The following is a 23712-nucleotide window of genomic DNA, read 5'->3' as shown; positions in this document are numbered from 1 at the left end:
GAAGGATTTCGTAAACCGATTTCCCAATACCGCTTTTTTCAGTCATGTAAACACTTCAAAATTAATTCTGGAATTACGCTTCTAGTTGCCGATTTTCCAATTCCGCAATCGATTTTCGTTCCCATGTAAACACATCTGGTTTTGAAACATGTTCGGGCTGTCAGGCTTTGTCTTGTTTTTAAAACAAAATCGGCTAATATGGACGGAGTGGCTTTTTGTACAGTGTAGCAGAAATAGAAATATTGGACTGAAGCTGTTTACATCTTGTCTATCTGGAGAGAAATAGTGGTTGTGCTGACTAAATCATAAACTGCAACAGCTGTTTTGCAGGCTCTATAATTAACTGGGCTAGCAAATCCGCTTCCATGCTTAACATGTAAAGACGACAGCGGTAAACAGTTTCAGAAATTCGGTTTTCGTCGTTTGGAAAATGTGTCGCACGTAAACGTAATGCATTTGTGAAGTGCTGTCGAACGTTTTGAGGATCCGTCAAGTGTGAATGAATCGACTTGGTTGCCATCCAAAGATGTTCCCTACCCCGTATTTATTCCACATCTATGACTTGTTGTTGTTACATTGTTTGAAAAGTAGCGCCGTATGATAGTTGTTGGGTATTGTTTGATTAATAGATCAGTCAAAACATTCATACGTTGATGAGACAGTGTATTAAAATACTAAGGTAAACAGATTTTGCCCTGCACTGTCATCGTGACCCAGAATGCAGATCAGATCGCTGCTTCAGATGTAAGCAATTCATATTTCCCTGAACTGCAAAACTTGTTTATTTGTTTTCGAATAATAATGATTTACGGTGTGTTAACTCTTAAGTGTTACGTGTTAAGTGTCTATCAGCTTCTATAGTATTTGTAATTAATAATAAAAAAATTAAATTTAGGATGAGGTGTGATGTTCACTACAACACTTGAAGTAAGAGCAATCCTTGTGTGTTACTAGAATTTTATGTTCAACTGCGAACTTGTTCAGTTTTAATAATTTACGCCTACACCTCGGACTAAATTGCGAAATAGTTCGATTCTAATAATTTCCTCCTAGACCTCGGGCTACGCTGCAGATTAGTATGTTGTGTCAACCAAAATGTCGAGTACATTGGAGTGGACCTCTTTTACATTCTAGCCATGTAAACTGATACGTATTGGTTATCGATCTGTGTTATGTTTGTTGATATCAATGAATTTAATATGAGGTGTGAAATTCATCACACTGCTATAAGGAGATACCATTTCGATGTAGTCCTAGCTCTTTGTCAGGGATTCAAAATGGAGTTTCATATTCTGGTGTAGAGAGAAGTCCTAGAGTAGCCTGCAGTTGATTGGAAATCTGCAGATGTTGAAAAACAGTAAAAAAGTATCGTATTAGTCGCACCAACTATAAGTTATCAAAATAACTGGACTTTCAGTGTAGGGGTTCTGGGTAACACTAATGTGCATGTTTGCAGTAAATAGAAAGCTTATAGTGGTCGCTGCAGTTAGTAATGTTACATAGTGTACCGTTGACCTATATAGCTCCACAGCAGCTCCCGATCCCATACATTAGGATCAGACACTTCCCATGGCCTATATAGCTCAAAAACATCTCCCAATACCAATACCAACACCAACATACACCGCCACACATTAGGATTGAACACTTCCCTTGACCTATATAGCTCAACAGCAGCTCCCGATCCCATAAATTGGGATCGAACACTTCCCTTGACCTATGTAACTCAAAAACATCTCCTGATACCAATATTCATAGCCACACATTTCAATAAAACACTTCCCTAGACCCCAACACACAATACATGCACTGAAACCAAAACAATAAAAACTTACCACAAAAAGTTCTGGCACCACAAACTAGGTTGGCCACCACAATCACACACAGGCACACGTGCGTGCCCTCACACACACACACACACACACACACACACACACACACAAAAAAAACCATTGAAAAAATACTCAACCAAAGGAAAGACCCGACCCACCCACACCTCAACCCCCCCCCCCCCAACCAACCCAATCTCACCCCTCACCCCAAAATAAAAAACACACAAACAAAAACCAACTGCAACATAAAAAAGTCTCAATCACACAGTAAAACTCAACAAAAACTTCAACAAAATAGATCCTCAACAACGAAAACACAAACCAACACACTCCCCCCCCCCCCCCCCCAAACGCTCCGACACGAAATAAACCACCCACCCCACCCTTAGCTGCAGCCACCCACCCACCTACCCAAACCACATTAACCAACCTCTTTTGGCCTATACATTTTACTGACAGCCCGTAAGAAAACCCAAAAAACACAATAGCCCTCAGGGACACTCTTCCGCCAACAGTACTCATCTAAATGAGACTGAAGGTTGGAAGAGCGCCTCTTCCCCTCCCAAGTATTGGCTTAACAGCCCCCCACATCCCCTCTATTGTATTTGTGCAAGCCCCCGTCTCATAATTTTTGAACTCTAAGTTATGGTTAACTACTAAATGATGGAATCCCCTCTCACCCAACCCCCTATATGAAGAAAATGCATCTGAAACTACTGTGGACGCCGGTTCTATGTACTCCTCAATTAACCCCACTAATTCCGCCTTGGACCTCCCTTCCACAACCCTAAAAATACATTCAGAACACCCACCACCCAGAACAACAGCCCCCCACACCCAGAGACCAACCACAGACTTACCCCTCCCATACTTCCTTTTCCCAAACTGTGACTCGTCCACCTCCACAACAACCCCATGACCCCCCCCCCCCCCCTCCCCACACCCAGCTTACTCCTGTACTTAATGAACTCTGAACACACTTCACGGCAAAAATAAAACTAATCAAGCACACTCCTTTCAGTCAGGCGTGCAAAAACTGCGTGGGGATCTATAACAAAAGTAATAACTCACCAGTACAATCTCGCGCATGCCCAACCTAGACCTCTCGAACCAGGTACCGCGCCGTATGGAACGCCAAATGTCGTCTTTCCGGCAGCGCCACATATAACCGTCCCTGGTCCGAGACCCCGGAACTTTAGCCAACTTCATTTCTTCCCCACAAATACAGCATTTCACAACCTCGGCAATTAAACCGAAAGCTGCAAGACTTGATCAGTTCCAAAGGAGTGTTCCCCATCATATTCCTGAGACATGCACTGTTAATTTTGTCTGTCATATCCATTTCTGAACAAAAAACAACAACCGATTAATTTTACTAAAATTACTACACGACGTACAGCGAACAACACTAAATTAACCTTCACACAAAACCACAAAATCGTTAACTCACTGAAACGAATTCCACTACAAACACAGCTGACACTTGAACAATTCTGGATAATGAGCAAGAGGGCAATTCCATAGTTACGGGTGTTATATGTACCCACACTTTAAAATCAGGAAAAATAATGTAAGGAAAAATTTAATATTGAAAACTTTTAAGGCTTGCATTATATTTCATGTTAGAAATGTTGATACCGGAATTGTTTCATTGTTCTCCTGGTTATTAATCAAAAAAGTAGTGTTACGGGTGTTACCAAAAGTGGACCTGCCCCCTGTTATGAGTTAGGGAATTCTCTAATTTCTGCAAACTTGATGTTGCTTTTATTCTTGTAAAACAACTGTTAAGAGGTATCCCCCCCCAAATTTTAGGAAAAATATATCTAAAAACAAAGATGATGTGACTTACCAAATGAAAGTGCTGGTAGGTCGACAGACACACAAACATACACACAAAATTCAAGCTTTCGCAACAAACTGATATATATAAAAAAAATCTAAAAACAAAGATGATGTGACTTACCGAACGAAAGCGCTGGCAGGTCGATAGACACACAAACATACACACAAAATTGTAGCTTTCGCAACAAACGGTTGCTTCGTCAGGAAAGAGGGAAGGAGAGGGAAAGACGAAAGGAAGTGGGTTTTAAGGGAGAGGGTAAGGAGTCATTCCAATCCCGGGAGCGGCAAGACTTACCTTAGGGGGAAAAAAGGACAGGTATACACTCGCGCACACACACATATCCATCCACACATTTACAGACACAAGCAGATGTCTGCTCATAGTACAAACGGTTACCTTGTTGTTTGATTTCTGGTGTTGTTACCTTAGATAGTACTTGACTGAATTTCACAAAACAAACATCAGTTTCATCTAGTTTAAAAAGGTTTTACTTTTTCCTACTGACGTCAGAAACATTATTATTTTCACATCCTCCTCTTCATCAACCTCACTCTGGCAGATTCCCATGTAGCAGTATTGAATTTTGGATAGGGTTTGCTTCTTTTTGTCACTTGGAATGTCAACCAAGACAAATAACCCAAATTTTAAATCAGACTTTTCACTCACAAGCACTTCCAATATTGTCTTGTGATTCAGATAGAGAAACAGTCTCCTGATCAGAATCATCAGAATTGCACACTTCATAGAAGTGCATGTAATGTTTTAACTTTGACCTCCTCAGTAATAAATACTGACACCCTTGTCATTAATGACTCTGCTGTTTTTGAAACCAGCAAATCAGTTGTGTTATAAGGCCGAAAGTGATGGCAGCCCTGGATTTGAGGAATCGCTTGTAAATTTTTCTACCTTTCATCCAAAATAGGAATGTTATGCTCCACTGTTATCTTATCAACCCGTAGTACCTTAATTTTAGAAAAATTCTTCAGAGTGTAGTCATAAAAGTCAATTGCGTTGTTAATAATAACTTTCCTAGATCAAACAGCTGTCCACACGCTCCTCTCCAATGCACCTCCAATGCCATCCATGGCTCCTTTACCATGTTAACTGGCAAAAAAGTTCCACTCAACTGTCAATCCAAAGTCTCTCTCAAAATAACATAGATTGGACAAAGCATATTTATTTTTGAACTGCCCAGCACAGTTGTCAGAAAATATAAAAAACTCTTTTAACTTTAGGAAACGCTTTTTTAATCTCCGTTACAACAGTTTTAAGAAAGGTCCACACAGAATATTTTGTGTGTTAAAGGTCGTTACTGATGACTGCATAGGACCTGACTTCATGGTTTGCAAACCAAATGCAGAAAGTGCAAATAGTTACTTGTGAATGCGGCCAGTGTGCGCTCTGTACCTCATCTTGTGAAATTAGAGCATAATTCTCTGCAAAGTCTGTTTGAAGAACACATTTTTCAGTGTCAAGGCTGTTTTTCTTTCCTTGGAAGAAATCACTCTGCTTTATCTTCACTTAGCAATGTTTTTTAAACTGAGGCAATTTGTCAACCAGTGATGCTAAGGCATCATCGCAGCTCCCTGAATGTTCACTAAGACAAGGACAATGTTTCACATCATTTTCCCATTGCTTCCAGACAATCTTTTTAGTTAAGTCAAAGCCTTCTGGGATAAATTTGCTCAATTTAATTCATGACATTCCTGGCATGACCCAAAAAACACAGTCTTCATTCTGTGAATTACAAGTTAATTCGTTCAATAATTCCTTCTGATTCCTTGGAACAGATGGAACAGCTTTGCTCAAAGACTCGGGTATGCTTATGAAATTGTAGTGGTACTTACACACACATACATTATGTGGTGTATATGATGAACCATGGACCTTGCCGATGGTGGGGAGGCTTGCGTGCCTCAGCGATACAGATAGCCATACTGTAGGTCCAAGCACAACGGAGGGGTATCTGTTGAGAGGCCAGACAAACGTGTGGTTCCTGAAGAGGGGCAGCAGCCTTTTCAGTAGTTGCAGGGGCAACAGTCTGGATGATTGACTGATCTGGCCTTGTAACAATAACCAAAACGGCCTTGCTGTGCTGGTACTGCGAACGGCTGAAAGCAAGGGGAAACTACAGCCGTAATTTTTCCCAAAAGCATGTAGCTTTACTGTATGGTTAAATGATGATGGTGTCCTCTTGGGTAAAATATTCCAGAGGTAAAATAGTCCCCCATTTGAATCTCCGGGCGAGGACTACTCAAGAGGATGTTGTTATCAGGAGAAAGAAAGCTGGCGTTCTACGGATCGGAGCGTGGAATGTCAGATCCCTTAATCGGGCAGGTAGGTTAGAAAATTTAAAAAGGGAAATGGATAGGTTAAAGTCAGATGTAGTGGGAATTAGTGAAGTTCGGTGGCAGGAGGAACAAGACTTCTGGTCAGGTGACTACAGGGTTATAAACACAAAATCAAATAGGGGTAATGCAGGAGTAGGTTTAATAATGAATAGGAAAATAGGAATGCGGGTAAGCTACTACAAACAGCACAGCGAACGCATTGTTGTGGCCAAAATAGATACGAAGCCCAAACCTACTACAGTAGTACAAGTTTATATGCCAACTAGCTCTGCAGATGACGAAGAAATTGAAGAAATGTATGATGAGATAAAAGAAATTATTCAGATAGTGAAGGGAGACGAAAATCTAATAGTCATGGGTGACTGGAATTAGAGTGTAGGAAAAGGGAGAGAAGGAAACGTAGTAGGTGAATATGGATTGGGGCTAAGAAATGAAAGAGGAAGCCGCCTGGTAGAATTTTGCACAGAGCACAACATAATCATAGCTAACACTTGGTTCAAGAATCATGAAAGAAGGTTGTATTCGTGGAAGAACCCTGGAGATACTAAAAGGTATCAGATAGATTATATAATGGTAAGACAGAGATTTAGGAACCAGCTTTTAAACTGTAAGACATTTCCAGGGGCAGATGTGGACTCTGACCACAATCTATTGGTTATGACCTGTAGATTAAAACTGAAGAAACTGCAAAAAGGTGGGAATTTAAGGAGATGGGACCTGGATAATCTGAAAGAACCAGAGGTTGTACAGAGATTCAGGAAGAGCATATGGGAACAATTGACAGGAATGGGGGAAAGAAATACAGTAGAAGAAGAATGGGTAGCTTTGAGGGATGAAGTAGTGAAGGCAGCAGAGGATCAAGTTGGTAAAAAGGCGAGGGCTAGTAGAAGTCCTTGGGTAACAGAAGAAATATTGAATTTAATTGATGAAAGGAGGAAATATAAAAATGCAGTAAATGAAGCAGGCAGAAAGGAATACAAACGTCTCAAAAATGAGATCGACGGGAAGTGCAAAATGGCTAAGTAGGGATGGCTAGAGGACAAATGTAAGGATGTAGAGGCTTATCTAACTAGGGGTAAGATAGATACTGCCTACAGGAAAATTAAAGAGACCTTTGGAGATAAGAAAACCACTTGTATGAACATCAAGAGCTCAGATGGAAACCCAGTTCTAAGCAAAGAAGGAAAAGCAGAAAGGTGGAAGGAGTATATAGAGGGTCTATATAAGGGCGATGTACTTGAGGACAATCTTATGGAAATGGGAGAGGATGTAGATGAAGATAAACTGGGAGATACGATACTGCGTGAAGAGTTTGACAGAGCACTGAAAGACCTGAGTCGGAACAAGGCCCCCGGAGTAGACAACATTCCATTGGAACTACTGACGGCCTTGGCAGAGCCAGTCCTGACTAAACTCTACCATCTGGTGAGCAAGATGTATGAAACAGGCGAAGTACCCTCAGACTTCAAGAAGAATATAATAATTTCAATCCCAAAGAAAGCAGGTGCTGACAGATGTGAAAATTACCGAACAATCAGTTTAATAAGCCACAGCTGCAAAATACTAACACAAATTCTTTACAGACGAATGGAAAAACTGGTAGAAGCCGACCTCGAGGAAGATCAGTTTGGATTCCGTAGAAACACTGGAACACGTGAGGCAATACTGACCTTACGACTTATCTTAGAAGAAAGATTAAGGAAAGGCAAACCTATGTTTATAGCATTTGTAGACTTAGAGAAAGCTTTTGACAATGTTGACTGGAATACTCTCTTTCAAATTCTGAAGGTGGCAGGGGTAAAATACAGGGAGCGAAAGGCTATTTACAATTTGTACAGAAACCAGATGTTAGTTATAAGAGTCGAGGGACATGAAAGGGAAGCAGTGGTTGGGAAGGGAGTAAGACAGGGTTGTAGCCTCTCCTCGATGTTATTCAATCTGTATATTGAGCAAGCAGTGAAGGAAACAAAAGAAAAATTCGGAGTAGGTATTAAAATCCATGGAGAAGAAATAAAAACTTTTGAGGTTCGCCGATGACATTGTAATTCTGTCAGAGACAGCAAAGGACTTGGAAGAGCAGTTGAATGGAATGGACAGTGTCTTGAAAGGAGGATATAAGATGAATATCAACAAAAGCAAAACGAGGATAATGGAATGTAGTCGAATTAAGTCGGGTGATGCTGAGGGAATTAGATTAGGAAATGAGACACTTAAAGTAGTAAAGGAGTTTTGGTATTTGGGGAGCAAAATAACTGATGATGGTTGAAGTAGAGAGGATATAAAATGTAGACTGGCAATGACAAGGAAAGCGTTTCTGAAGAAGTGAAATTTGTTAACATCGAGTATAGATTTAAGTGTCAGGAAGTCGTTTCTGAAAGTATTTGTATGGAGTGTAGCCATGTATGGAAGTGAAACATGTACGATAAATAGTTTGGGCAAGAAGAGAATAGAAGCTTTTGAAATGTGGTGCTACAGAAGAATGCTGAAGATTAGATGGGTAGATCACATAACTAATGATGAAGTATTGAATAGGATTGGGGAGAAGAGAAGCTTGTGGCACAACTTGACCAGAAGAAGGGATCGGTTGGTAGGACATTTCCTGAGGCATCAAGGGATCACCAATTTAGTATTGGAGGGCAGCGTGGAGGGTAAAAATCGTAGAGGGAGACCAAGAGATGAATACACTAAGAGATTCAGGATGTAGGTTGCAGTAAGTACTGGGAGATGAAGAAGCTTGCACAGGATAGAGTAGCATGGAGAGCTGCATCAAACCAGTCTCAGGACTGAAGACCACAACAACAACAACAACATGATGATAGGAGAACAAAAGGTGCTCGCAGTGAATAAAACGTGGACCATCCTACAGAAATATCTGGATGGAGTTTTTTGAATTTCTCATAAACATCTCCTACAGTCAGAAGTAAATGACGCTGTTGGAATTTCTGTTTACATTCTCCCTTTTTCCATACAGTTACAACATCTTAATGCCCTGGAGCTTGGCGGCTAATGTCGTCCCTAGTGAAGAACTCGTGAATTTTTAGTTTTTCCTCTTCACTTAAGACTGGAGTTCTGTTATGTTTTGTATCACATATGAAAGTTTCAGAGCCAACTATATCGGAAACTATCTTTTTAATAACAGCAGATTTTTTTACTGGGGCTTTTTGGAAGTACCTTCAACAGTTTCTTCACAGCTTTACCAAATGTCTGTCCCAATAGGAGAAGGTTCATTTGGAACTTTTGATCTTGCGAGTTCTAATTTTTTCTTTTCTGTCAATGCTCTCTCTATCTCTCTTATTTTTCTTCGATTCTTATCTCTAAGACGTTGATTGTTGTTCAGTTTTTCTTTAACCAGCAATCTTCTTAATTGGTCTCTTTCTCATTCTTTCTTCAAGTAAGCTTCTCTGTTTTCTTGCTTTTCTTTCATCTTTTCTCGGTGCTTCTTCACTCTTTCCCTTGCTGGTACTGGTGCAATGGTCTGCGAAGACAGAAATCCTGATAATGTAGGCCTATTTATGTATAAACATAACACTGTGCAGAGAGATAAAAGTAAAAGACATTGTTAAACATACACTCGTATGAATGACTAGACTTTGCCTCAATAAGCAGTTTACTGGGCCTATATAAAATTTAAAACTGAGGTTAACAATATTGTTGTTCTTGGAAAAGTTAGAATGGAAAACATAAACTATGTGTAATCTAAAGAATTTTGGGCTTAATTAACTTTCCAGGAGAACGTCAGTTGAGTCAGGTCAATGCCCAAATTAACTTTTATGATGTGGGTGTAGCGCTTAAACAAATGTATGCAGAGGAATAAAAATTTTAGTTTTTGTGCTTAAAACTGTTTTCATATGTGATAAACATAGTTGAAAAACTTTTTTCATTCATAATAATTCCCTTTGGTTATAAATTAAATGTAGGGCCTAGGCCTACTAAAGATGAAGGTGGCATTAAACCTTCCAGTTCAAGTTACGGGTGTTACGCATTTGTTAAGTAACACCCGAAACAAAAATTAATAACGCCTGTAACAGCTCTAAGAGTGTTAAATAAGATTTCAAAATGCCATGTAATGGTATGATATTGTAGAACATGTGCATAACCTCACTTTTACAGGAAGGTATTGTACAGAACAAATTTACTAGATATATATCTAAAAACAAAGATGATGTAACTTACCAAAAGAAAGCGTTGGTATGTTGATAGACACACAAACACACTCACACAAAATTCAAGCTTTCGCAACCCATGGTTGCTTCATCAGGACAGAGGGAAGGAGAGGGAAGACAAAAGGATGTGGGTTTTAAGGGAGAGGGTAAGGAGTCATTCCAATCCCGGGAGCGGAAAGACTTATCTTGGGGGGAAAAAAGGACAGGTATACACTCGCACACACACACATATCCATCCGCACATACACAGACACAAGCAGACATTTGTAAAGGCAAAGAGTTCGGGCAGAGATGTCAGTCGAGACGGAAGTACAGAGGCAAAGATGTTGTTGAATGGCAGGTGAGGTATGAGCGGCGGCAACTTGAAATTAGCGGAGGTTGAGGCCTGGCGGATAACGAGAAGAGAGGATATACTGAAGGGCAAGTTCCCATCTCCGGAGTTCTGACAGGTTGGTGTTAGTGGGAAGTATCCAGATCACCCGGACGGTGTAACACTGTGCCAAGATGTGCTGGCCGTGCACCAAGGCATGTTTAGCCACAGGGTGATCCTCATTACCAACAAACACTGTCTGCCTGTGTCCATTCATGCAAATGGACAGTTTGTCGCTGGTCGTTCCCACATAGAAAGCTTCACAATGTAGGCAGGTCAGTTGGTAAATCACGTGGGTGCTTTCACACATGGCTCTGCCTTTGATCGTGTACACCTTCCGGGTTACAGGACTGGAGTAGGTGGTGGTGGGAGGGTGCATGGGACAGGTTTTACACCGGGGGTGGTTACAAGGGTAGGAGCCAGAGGGTAGGGAAGGTGGTTTGGGGATTTCATAGGGATGAACCAAGAGGTTACGAAGGTTAGGTGGACGGCGGAAAGACACTCTTGGTGGAGTGGGGAGGATTTCATGAAGGATGGATCTCATTTCATCTTTGACGAGGGCTGTTTGGATGAATCTGGGAGTAGGGCTGAAGGTGAGACCTTTGGATAGGACACAGGTTTCGGATTGGGAGAGAGGTTTGGAGGAAAGGTTAACTACTGAATTAGAGTGTTGTGGTTCCATCCTTCATGAAATCCTCCCCACTCGACCAAGAGTGTCTTTCCGCCGTCCACCTAACCTTTGTAACCTCTTGGTTCATCCCTATGAAATCCCCAAACCACCTTCCCTACCCTCTGGCTCCTACCCTTGTAACCGCCCCCGGTGTAAAACCTGTCCCATGCACCCTCCCACCACCACCTACTCCAGTCCTGTAACCCGGAAGGTGTACACGATCAAAGGCAGAGCCACGTGTGAAAGCACCCACGTGATTTACCAACTGACCTGCCTGTGGGAATGACCAGCAACTAACTGTCCTTTCGCATGAATGGACACAGGCAGACAGTGTTTGTTTCGTAATGAGGATCACCCTGTGGCTAAACATGCATTGGTGCACGGCCAGCACGTCTTGGCACAGTGTTACACCGTCCGGGTTATCTGGATACTTCCCATTAACACCAACCTGTCAGAACTCCGGAGATGGGAACTTGCCCTTCAGTACATCCTCTCTTCTCGTTACCCGCCAGGCCTCAACCTCCGCTAATTTCAAGTTGCCGCCACTCATACCTCACCTGTCATTCAACAACATCTTTGCCTCTGTACTTCCGCCTCGACTGACTTCTCTGCCCAAACTCTTTACCTTTACAAATGTCTGCTTGTGTCTGTCTGTGTGTGTGTGTGTGTGTGTCCCAAGGTAAGTCTTTCTGCTCCCGGGATTGGAATGACTCCTTACCCTCTCCCTTAAAACCCACATCCTTTCGTCTTTCCCTCTCCTTCCCTCTTTCCTGATGAAGGAACCGTTGGTTGCGAAAGCTTGAATTTTGTGTGTATGTTTGTGTGTCTATCAACAAGCCAGCGCTTTCGTTTGGTAAGTCACATCATCTTTTTTTTTTTTTATATATATATATGTTAACAAAATAAAGAAATGCAATTAGCTTACCTCAACAAAATGAATTATTATGAGCTATAACAATGTTGACTTCAATATTCTTTGCAACAATAGAACAGTCAGCCATAGATAACACAACTAATACTCATCTGGAAATAGCATAAAACATACCTCTGTGTGGTGCCATAGAGTAGTGCACTTTAAACACTTAGTGAAGGTAAAAATTTAATTTTTTCATATTCATGATTATTTTGCAATGAACAAATGTACTTTTAACTTGGCATTTTTGAGGTTATATTTGTAATATTGTCATTTTAATTTTTTTGTCACAAAGTCTCTTTAACATGGAATGACCCAAGAGCAAACTGAGCCCATTACACCACACAAACAAAAACCCTGAACATACCATCAGAGGGCACAACAAACCGCAACACGACGACATCTACAAACACACCACACTCACATACCAAACTCCGCAGCGTCATGACATCACACACCACAACACCCTTACGTCACGGGTCAAAGCCGACGCGTGGGATCGGACGCTTCTGTCGACCCTACCATGTCGTAGGGTTCCTTCCCGTTCCGCATAGATATTAGGAGCACAATTAGCTTAATATGTCCTTCACAATCCCATGAGACTGGTATGTAAGAGAGTTGTAACATATTCCTAGATTACTCATTTAATCATTGTTCTTGAAACTTTGTAAGTAGCCTTGGTGTGTCTATCTTTAGGTGTCTGCCAATTTAGGTTCCCAGTGTCACTGTGACACTCTCCAGTGGGCTGAACATTCTTGTGACCACTTGTGCTGCTCTTTCTTATATTTGTTTAATAGGCTGTTCCTTGTAAGCCCTGTTGAGTAGTGTCCAACACACTTGAGCAATAATCTGGGATGGATGCAATGCGCTTGGCCACTCATGCAGAAACATTTGAACTTCTTCCTGAAACATCATTTCTCAGAGCTTTTGCAACCAGAAACACAGTGACAAATGCTTGTTTTGTATCGTATTGTACACTTTGGTTCATTATTGGACTTACATGAACTATTGTTATTGGGCCATAAGAACCGTGTCTCCTGTGCTGCCTTATACTGACAGTAATTGTTTCATTAACATCTTTGTGTACCTGTTAGTTTATGCAATTTGTGATGTACCAAAGCCACATTTTTGTTTGTATTACTTTTCTATTTCTTTTCATACCATGCTCTCTTATTTTTCAATTTCACAGCTCTTTCTCACTAAGAGTGTACGTTGTTAGTTTTGCATGCATTACTTTACATTTCTGAGGAGTTCTTCATGACACACTAAAGCACATACACTAATATGCACAGACAATGTGGCCCAACTGAAGTATACGGCACTCTGTGTCAGCATTCACCAATGATGTAATCATGCTGTGGCATGTTCTGTCATATGTGAACAGTTTATTTGAGTATTAGTGTGTGGGAAGAGGGCATTACGAAGCAGGTATGTCACTTGAAGTGGCATTCTCATATGGTAAATTTTGATGTCAGGAAAATTGTTACATTAATGTTTTATTTGTAAAAGGCCATTGCATATGTTGGTTGTGTCGTGATTCTAACACTGAAATTTAACAGCTGTATAGTGAACCATGGACCTTGTCATTGGTGGGGAGGCTTACGTGCCTCAGCGATACAGATGGCCGTACCATAGGTGCAACCACAACGGAGGGATATCTGTTGAGAGGCCAGACAAATGTGTGGTTCCTGAAGAGGGGCAGCAGCCTTTTCAGTAGTTGCAGGGGCAACAGTCTGGATGATTGACTGACCTGGCCTTGCAACATTAACCAAAACGGCCTTGCTGTGCTGGTACTGCGAACGGCTAAAAGCAAGGGGAAACTATGGCCGTAGGAGAATGAAAACTGGCGTTCTACGGATCGGAGCTTGGAATGTCAGATCCCTTAACTGGGCAGGTAGATTAGAAAATTTAAAAAGGGAAATGGATAGGTAAAAGTTAGATATAGTGGGAATTAGTGAAGTTCGGTGGCAGGAGGAACAAGACTTTTGGTCAGGTGAATTCAGGGTTATAAATACAAAATCAAATAGGGGTAATGCAGGAGTCGGTTTAATAATGAATAAAAAAAATAGGAGTGCGGGTAAGTTACTACAAATAGCGTAGTGAACGCATTATTGTGGCCAAGATAGTCACGAAGCCCACGCCTACTACAGTAGTACAAGTTTATATGCCAACTAGCTCTGCAGATGATGAAGAAATTGAAGAGATGTATGATGAGATAAAAGAAATTATTCAGGTAGTGAAGGGAGATGAAAATTTAATAGTCATGGGTGACTGGAATTCGAGAGTAGGAAAAGGGATAGACAGAAACATAGTAGGTGAATATGGATTGGGGCTAAGAAATGAAAGAGGAAGCCGCCTGGTAGAGTTTTGCACAGAGCATAACTTAATCATAGCTAACACTTGGTTCAAGAATCATGAAAGAAGGTTGTATACGTGGAAGAATCTTGGAGATACTAGAAGGTATCAGATAGATTATATAATGGTAAGACGGAGATTTAGGAACCAGCTTTTAAATTGTAAGACATTTCCAGGGGCAGATGTGGACTCTGACCACAATCTATTGGTTATGAACTGTAGATTAAAACTGAAGAAACTGCAAAAAAGTGGGAATTTAAGGAGATGGGACCTGGATAAACTGACTAAACCAGAGGTTGTGCAGAGTTTCAAGGAGAGCATAAGGCAACAATTGACAGGAATGGGAGAAAGAAGTACTGTAGAAGAAGAATGGGTAGATCTGAGGGATGAAGTAGTGAAGGCAGCAGAGGATCAAGTAGGTAAAAAGACGAGGGCTAGTAGAACTCCTTGGGTAACAGAAGAAATATTGAACTTAATTGATGAAAGGAGAAAATACAAAGATGCAGTAAATGAAGCAGGCAAAAAGGAATACAAACGTCTCAAAAATGAGATCGACAGGAAGTGCAAAACTGCTAAGCAGGGATGGCTAGAGGACAAATGTAAGGATGTAGAGGCTTATCTCACTAGGGGTAAGATAGATACTGCCTACAGGAAAATTAGAGAGACCTTTGGAGGAAAGAGAGCCACTTGTATGAATATCAAGAGCTTAGATGGAAATCCAATTCTAAGCAAAGAAGGGAAAGCAGAAAGGTGGAAGGAGTATATAGAGGGTCTATACAAGGGCAATGTGCTTGAGGACAATATTATGGAAATGGAAGAGGATGTAGACGAAGATGAACTGGGAGATACGATACTGCGTGAAGAGTTTGACAGAGCACTGAAAGACCTGAGTCGAAACAAGGCCCCAGGAGTAGACAACATTCCATTAGAACTACTGATGGCCTTGGGAGAGCCAGTCCTGTCAAAACTCTACCATCTGGTGAGCAAGATGTATGAGACAGTCGAAATACCCTCAGACTCCAAGAAGAATATAATAATTCCAATCCCGAAGAAAGTACGTGTTGACAGATGTGAAAATTACCGCACTATCAGTTTAATAAGCCACTGTTGCAAAATACTAACACAAATTCTTTACAGACGAATAGAAAAACTGGTTGAAGCCGACCTCGAGGAAGATCAGTTTGGATTCCGTAGAAATGTTCGAACACGTGAGGCAATACTGACCTTACGACTTATCTTAGAAGAAAGATTAAGGAAAGGCAAACCTATGTTTCTAGCATTTGTAGACTTAGAGAAAGCTTTTGACAATGTTGACTAGAATACTCTCTTTCAAATTCTGAAGGTGGCAGGGGTAAAATACAGGAACCAAAAGGGTAATTACAATTTGTACAGAAACCAGATGGCAGTTATAAGGGTCGAGGGGCATGAAAGGCAAGCATTGGTTGGGAAGGGAGTGAGACAGGGTTGTAGCCTCTCCCCGATGTTATTCACCCTGTATATTGAGCAAGCAATAAAGGAAACAAAAGAAAAATTCGGAGTAGGAATTAAAATCCATGGAGAAGAAATAAAAACTTTTGAGGTTCACCGATGACATTTTAATTCTTTCAGAGACAGCAAAGGACTTGGAAGAGCAGCTGAACGGAATGGACAGGGTCTTGAAAGGAGGATATAATATGAACATCAACAAAAGCAAAACTAGAGTAATGGAATGTAGTCGAATTAAATTGGGTGATGCAGCAGGAATTAGATTGGGAAATGAGACACTTAAAGTAGTAAAGGAGTTTTGGTATTTGGGGAGCAAAATAACTGATGATGGTCGACGTAGAGAGGATATAAAATGTAAACTGGCAGTGGCAAGGAAAGCATTTCTGAAGAAGAGAAATTTGTTAACATCGAGTAGGCCTGTAGATTTAAGTGTCAGGAAGTTGTTTCTGAAAGTATTTGTTTGGAGTGTAGCCATGTATGGCAGTGAAACGTGGACGATAAATAGCTTAGACAAGAAGAGAATAGAAGCTTTCGAAATGTGGTGCTACAGAAGAATGCTGAAGATTAGATGAGTAGATCACATAACTAATGAGGAGATACTGAATAGAATTGGAGAGAAGAGAAATTTGTGGCACAACTTGACTAGAAGAAGGGATCGGGTGGTAGGGCGTATTTTGAAGCATCAAGAGGTCACCAATTTAGTATTGGAGGGCAGCGTGGAGGGTAAAAATCGTAGAGGGAGACCAAGAGATGAATACACTAAACAGATTCAGAAGGATGTAGGTTGCAGTAGGTACTGGGAGATGAAGAACCTTGCACAGGATAGAGTAGCATGGAGAGCCGCATCAAACCAGTCTCTGGACTGAAGACCACAGCAGCAACACAACAACCACATAGGTCATACTTTTGATGAAAATAATAGCTATAGTACTGAACCAAATGCTCTTTGGTAATGAAAAAAAAAGTGATACATCTGCCTGACTACCTTGATTCACCGCTTTCAGGAAATACCTGAGTTTCGCACGATTAATGTTTTTGTAGTCCATGCTGATTGGCATGCAGTAGATCATTTTGTTCAAGATAAATAATTATTTTTGAACTTGGAATATGTTCTAGGATTGTGCAATGGACTTATGTCAGTAAGATTGTACAGGGTTTCATGGATGTTACCTTGCTCATAAACAGGTGTGACCTGTGCTTTTTTTCCAGTCCCTAGACATATTTTTTTTGTGAAATGGATCAACTGAATATTATGGTTAAAAAAGGAGCTAATTCAGCACAAATTCTATATGGATTCTGACAGAGGTCCCAACGAGCACAAGCCTTGGAGACGTGTTTAATTTTAAAAATTTTAGCTTCTTCTCAGCATTGGCTGACACTAATATTCATATCGCCTGTCTTTATAGTTGAGTGAGAACTAAACTAGGGTGGTACTTCTGTATCTTCCTTTAGGCCTGGCGGTAGTTTGAGGTACTCTGATGAACACTTGCTGTTGACACTCAGCAACGGAAGTCAGCTATGATTACAAAAGTAAATAAATCAGGCAAGACGGCTAGGAGAGTGTTTGTGCCAGATAAGCCCTTTACCTGACTTGCATTTACCGTGAATCTCTCATTCAACACAAAGTCCCAACTGACTGGAAAAAATCACAGGCGATTCCAGTATATAAGAAAGGTAAAAGAATAGACCTGTAAAATTACAGACCAATATCCTTAACGTCAGTTTTCTGCAGAATCCTTGAACATATTCTCAATTAGAATATAACAAAAATTTCTTCAGGCCAAGAAACTTTTGTCCACGAATAAGTGTGGTTTTAGAAAACACCACTTTTGTGAAACTGAGCTGCCCTTTTGTGACATGATATACTGTGAACTATGGATAAAGGGCTACAGGCAGATTCCATATTTCTAGATTTCTGGAAAGCGTTTGATACAGTGCTCCATTTCAGGAGGTTAAAGAAGGTATGAGCATATGGAATAGTTTCACAGGTATGTGAGTGGCTCGAAAACATCTTAAGTTATAGAAATTGATATGTTGTCATCAATGGTGAGTGTTCACCAGAGACAAGGGTATCGTCAAAAGTGGCCCAGGGAAGTGCGGCAGGACCGCTGTTATTCTATATATACATATATGATATGGCAGATAGGGTGGGCAGCAACTACAATTGTTTGCTGATGATGCTGTAGTGTACAGTAAGGTGTCATCGTTGAATGACTGTAGGAGAATACAAGATGGCTTAGACAAAATTTCTAGTTGGTGTGATGAATGGCAGCTAACTTTAAATGTAGAAAATCATAAGTTAATGCAGATGAGTAGGAAAAGAACCCCGTAATGTTCAGATACAGTGTTAGCTGTGGCCTACTTGACACAGTCACTTCGTTTAAACATCTGGCCGTTATGTTGCAAAGCAAAGCGAAATGGAACAAGCATTTGAGAATTGTAGTAGGAAAGGTAAATAGACAACTTCGATTCATTGGGAGAATTCGAGGAAAGTATGGTTCATCTATAAAGGAGACTGCTTATAGGATGCTAGTGTGACCTATGCTTAGCACTGCTTTAGTGTTTGGGATCTGTGCCAGATCAGATTAGAGTAAATGATTGAAGCAATCCAGAGGCTGGCTGCTAGATTTGTTACTGGTAGGTTTGAACAACGAGCAAGTGTTACGTAGGTGCTTTGGGAACTCATCTGGGAATCCCTGGAGGGAAGAAGACATTCATTTCGAAGAACACTGCTGAGAAAGTTTAGAGAACCGGCATTTCAAGCTGACTGCAGAACGACCCTACTGCCGCCAACATACATTTTGTGTAGAGATCACAAAGATAAGACACGAGAAATTAGGGCTCATACAGAGGCTTTATAGACAATCGCTCTTCCCTTGTTCTATTTGCGAGTCGAACAGGAAAGAAAATGACTAGTAATAATGCGGTTACCCGCCATGTGCCGCAAGGTGGATTGTGAAGTATCGATGTAAAGGACTTTCTAATTTTGATTTGTTGCCCCCAATTTCATTTCAATTCCTGTGTCCTCCATAAGTGGTTGCACACTAACTTTGACGCCACTGACAGCATATACATACGGCTAGAAATTCTTTGGGTTTTGTGAGAGATCCTATAATGAAGAATTTCATGAGTGGATGTTTTAGTTGCTGGTGAGTCTCCCAGGTTGTACGGCTGTGGTCCAAAAAAATTTTCGGTTCCTCACATTTCATCCAGAACTCCACTGGATATTTTTGGAGGTGCTCCTGGTGATGCTATCTTGCCCACTGACAAATTTGACGTAGGGGAGCGACATGGCATTTGTAAAGAGGGTGTGGTCAAATTTGCATGTGATCAGGAGAGAGAATCCTTGCCATAGATAAAATTTAACTATTGATCGTCACCTGTTTTTGAGCATAACTCAAATGGCTCTGAGCACTATGCGACTTAACTTATGAGGTCATCAGTTGCCTAATAACTGATCTATTAATTCTACAGAGCCACTGTTAATATATCACGAAGTTTCATAGCATCTTCTTTCCTGCCAAAATTGTACCCATGCTTATATATTTTGTGGCTTACGTGTGTAGCTGTGAATAATAGTTTGCGATTGTAGATAAAAGTTAGGTTTCAGAAAACTTCATTTCATGATTTCCTGACCTGAGAGAATCCTCTACTATAGCTGATTTTTCTGTGTTTCCTAGTTGGCAAAGACTGTTATGTTCTTTCAGTCTTGTCTTCACATTTATCTTAATGTTTCCAATCTTGATTTTCCACAAGTTCACGGAATCTTAAATATTCCACATTGCTGAGAAATGGGGGCTTTCATCCGCTATAGATTGGAGTTCTTGACATATTTTCTTGTTGTTGTTATTGTGGTGGTGGCGGTGGTGGTGGTGGTGTTGGTCTTAATCCAAAGACTGGTTTTAATGCAGTTCTCCATGATGCTCTGTCCTGTATCCTATTCATCTCCGAATAATTGCTGCAACCTACACCCTTTTGAATCTGCATACTGTATTCATCCATTTGTCTCCATCTACAATTTTTACTCCTTATACTTCCCTCCAGTACTAATTTGGTGATCCCTTGATGCCTCAGAATATGCCCTACCATCCGATCCCTTCTTCTAGTCATGCTGTGCCACTCCTTTTCTCCCCAATTCTGTTCAGTACCTCTTCATTAGTTATGTGATCTACCCCTCTAACTGTCAATAGTCTTCTGTAGAACCACATTTCAAAAGCTTCTATTCTCTTCTTGTCTAACTGTTTATTTCCCATGTTTCACTTCCATACATGGCTACATTACATACAAATACTTTCAGAAAAGACTTCATGATAATGAATGTATAATTGATGCTAACAAACTTCTCTTCTCTTTTCTGGCCATTGCCAGTCTGCATTTTATATCTTCTCTGCTTCGGCCATCATCAATTATTTTGCTGCCCAAATAGCAAAAGTCATCTATTACTTTAAGTGTCTCATTTTATAATCATATATAAATACAAAGATGAGGTGACTTACCGAACAAAAACGCTGGCAGGTCGATAGACCACAAACAAACACAAACATACACACAAAATTCAAGCTTTCGCAACAAATTGTTGCCTCATCAGGAAAGAGGGAAGGAGAGGGGAAGACGAAAGGAAGTGGGTTTTAAAGGAGAGGGTAAGGAGTCATTCCAATCCCGGGAGCGGAAAGACTTACCTTAGGGGGAAAAAAGGACAGGTATACACTCGCACACACGCACATATCCATCCACACATACAGACACAAGCTTGTGTCTGTATGTGTGGATGGATATGTGCGTGTGTGCGAGTGTATACCTGTCCTTTTTTCCCCCTAAGGTAAGTCTTTCCGCTCCCGGGATTGGAATGACTCCTTACCCTCTCCTTTAAAACCCACTTCCTTTCGTCTTCCCCTCTCCTTCCCTCTTTCCTGATGAGGCAACAATTTGTTGCGAAAGCTTGAATTTTGTGTGTATGTTTGTGTTTGTTTGTGGTCTATCGACCTGCCAGCGTTTTTGTTCGGTAAGTCACCTCATCTTTGTATTTATATATAATTTTTCCCACGTGGAATGTTTCCTTCCATTATATTGATATCATTTTATAATCATATTCTCTTAGCATCGCATGATTTAATTCAGCTACTTTCCACTATCCTCGTTTTTGATTTTGTTAATGTTCATCTTATCTTCTCCTTTCAAGACCCTGTTAATTCAGTTCAGCTGCTCTTCCAAGTCCTTTGCTGTCTCTGAGAGAATTACAATGTCATCGGCAAACCTCAAAGTTGTTGTTCAAACAAATTTTGGGCTTGCAGCCGGTCGTCGTTCAATACTTCGCACGATATTTCAACTTGGCACCTGCCAGTCATCTTCAGGTGAGCCGTCGCAGGCTGGCGAAAACGTCCTTTGTTATTTGTTCTCCATGGACTTTAATTCCTACTCCAAATTTTTCTTTGTTTCCTTTACTGCTTGCTCAGTGTACAGATTGAATAACATTGGCAATAGGCTACAACCCTGTCTCATTACCTTCTCAACCACAACTTCCCTTTCATGCCCCTTGACTCTGATTTCAATACAAGCTGTAAATAGCCTTTCACTCCCTGTATTTTAGCCCTGCTACCTTCAGAATTCCAAAGGGAGTATTCCAGTCAACATTGTCTAAAGCCTTCTCTACGTCTACAAGTGCTATAAACGTAGGTTTGCCTTACCTTGACCTGTCTTCTAAGATAAGTCGTAGGGTCAATATTACTTCACATATTCCTGTATTTCTCTGGAATCCAAACTGATCTTCCTCAAGGTTGGTTTCTGTAGAAATCTCATTGTTCTGTAAAGAATTCGTGTTAGTGTTTTGCAACTGTGATTTATTAAACTGATAATTTGGTAATTTTCACACCTGTCAGGACTTGCTTTCTTTAGATTTGGAATTATTACATTCTTCATGAAATCTGAGGGTACTTTGCCTGTCTTGTACATCTTGCACACCAGATGGTAGAGTTTTGTCATGGCTGGCTCTCCCAAGGCCATCAGTAGTTCTAACGGAATGTCGTCTACTCCTGGGACCTTGTTTCGAGTTAAGTTTTTCAGTACTCTGTCAAATTCTTCTCACAGTATATCATATTTCTCATCTCATCTTCATCATCTATGTCTTCCTCCAGTTCTATAATATTGTCTTCACCTTCTATGTATAGACCCTCTAAATACTCCTTCCATCTTTCAGCTTTCCCTTCTTTGCCTAGGGCTGGCTTTCCATGTGAGCTCTTGACTTTCATACAGCGGCTTCTCTTTTATCCAAAGGTCTCTTTAATTTCCCAGCAGGTGGTATTCATCTTTTATCTAGTGGTATATGCTTCTAAAACCTACATTTGTCCTCTAGCCATTTTGCACTTCCTGTCAATCTCATTCTTTGTACATTTGTATTCCCTTTCACCTGCTTCATTTACTGCATTTTTATATTTTCTCCTTTCTTCAGTTATATTAAGTATCTCCTGTGTTACGCAAGAATTTCAACTACCGTAAGCCTTGTATTTTTACCTATTTGATCCTGTACTACTGTCACTATTTCTTTTTTTCAAAGCTACCCATTTTTCTTCTGTTGTATTCCTTTCCCCTGTTCTTGTCATTTTTACCTAATGCTCTCTCTGAAATTCTCAACAGCGTCAGGTTCTTTCAACTATTCAGGGCCCATCTCCTTAATTTCCTACCTTTTTGCAGGTTCTGTTGTTTTAATCTATGGCCCCTGGAAATGTCTTACACTTTAAAATCTGGTTCCAAAATCTCTGCCTTACAATTACATAATCAGTCTCAAACATCCGGTGTCCCCAGGTTGCTTCCACATGTGCAACCTTCTTTCATTAGTCTTAAACCAACTGTTAGTGATGATTGAATTATGATCTGTGCAAAACTCTACTAGGTGACTTCCTTTTTCGTTCCTTTCCCCCAGTCCAAAGTCAATTACTATTTATCCTTCTCTTCATTTTCCTAGTATCAATTGCATTCCCCCATTGCTATTAAATTTTCATCTCCCGTAACTCTCTGAATAATTTCTTTTATGTTGTCATACATTTCTTCACTTCCCTCTGGAAGGCGCTGGAATGGTATTTATCTTGTCTACAACAATGCATTCATTGTGCTGTTTATAGTAGCTTACCCACATTCCTATTTTCTTATTTGTTATTAAACCTACTCCCGTATTGCCCCTATTTGAGTTTGTGTTTATAACACTGTATTCACTTGACCAGAAGTCCTGTTCCTGTCACTGAACATCAATTCCCACTATATCTAAGTTTAACCGATCCATTTCCCTTTTTAAATTCTCTGACCTGCCTGCCCAATAAAGGGATCCAATACCTGGTTGTATTTCAGAAGGTTTTGGCATTGTTTTGCACTTTAAAATAATCATTGGATTAAGTTTTGTACTTTCAAGACAACATAAAAGAACAACAGTGTAGATGTTCCATCACAACAGTGTAGATAATTTTTTTCATGTACACTTGTTTGCATAGTTGTAGCACCTTTCATGACAACAGTTCTGTCACTCAGCACATCAAATTTTGGAGGAGTTTCATACATATCCGCTATTTTGCTTATTTCTACACGGTTTTCTTTCAATGTCGAATAATAAAGCGATGGAAAGATAATATTTTCTCTTCATACTCGTGTGCCATTTACTGAGATGTTTTGGTTTGCATGACAAGTCCATGACACTTCATGAACCTGTGGCACCAACCAACTCCACCCTTAAAGTCTGCTAAGTT

General features: G+C 40.5%; 1 protein-coding gene across 1 annotated transcript in view; it reads left to right on the top strand.

The window, feature by feature from the left end:
- Positions 1 to 562: 562 nt before the first annotated feature.
- The window catches only part of LOC126412345 (protein AMN1 homolog), a 98724-nt gene continuing 75574 nt past the window's right edge, over positions 563 to 23712 (top strand). The window contains exon 1 of the mRNA XM_050081897.1: positions 563 to 744. Coding sequence (XP_049937854.1) covers positions 719 to 744 — 26 coding nt within the window. The 5' untranslated portion in view covers positions 563 to 718. The remainder of the gene's footprint in view (positions 745 to 23712) is intronic.

This window comes from Schistocerca serialis, chromosome 7 (assembly GCF_023864345.2).
Source record: "Schistocerca serialis cubense isolate TAMUIC-IGC-003099 chromosome 7, iqSchSeri2.2, whole genome shotgun sequence".
NCBI lineage: Eukaryota > Metazoa > Arthropoda > Insecta > Orthoptera > Acrididae > Schistocerca > Schistocerca serialis.
This window is presented reverse-complemented; position numbering and strand designations above follow the sequence as displayed.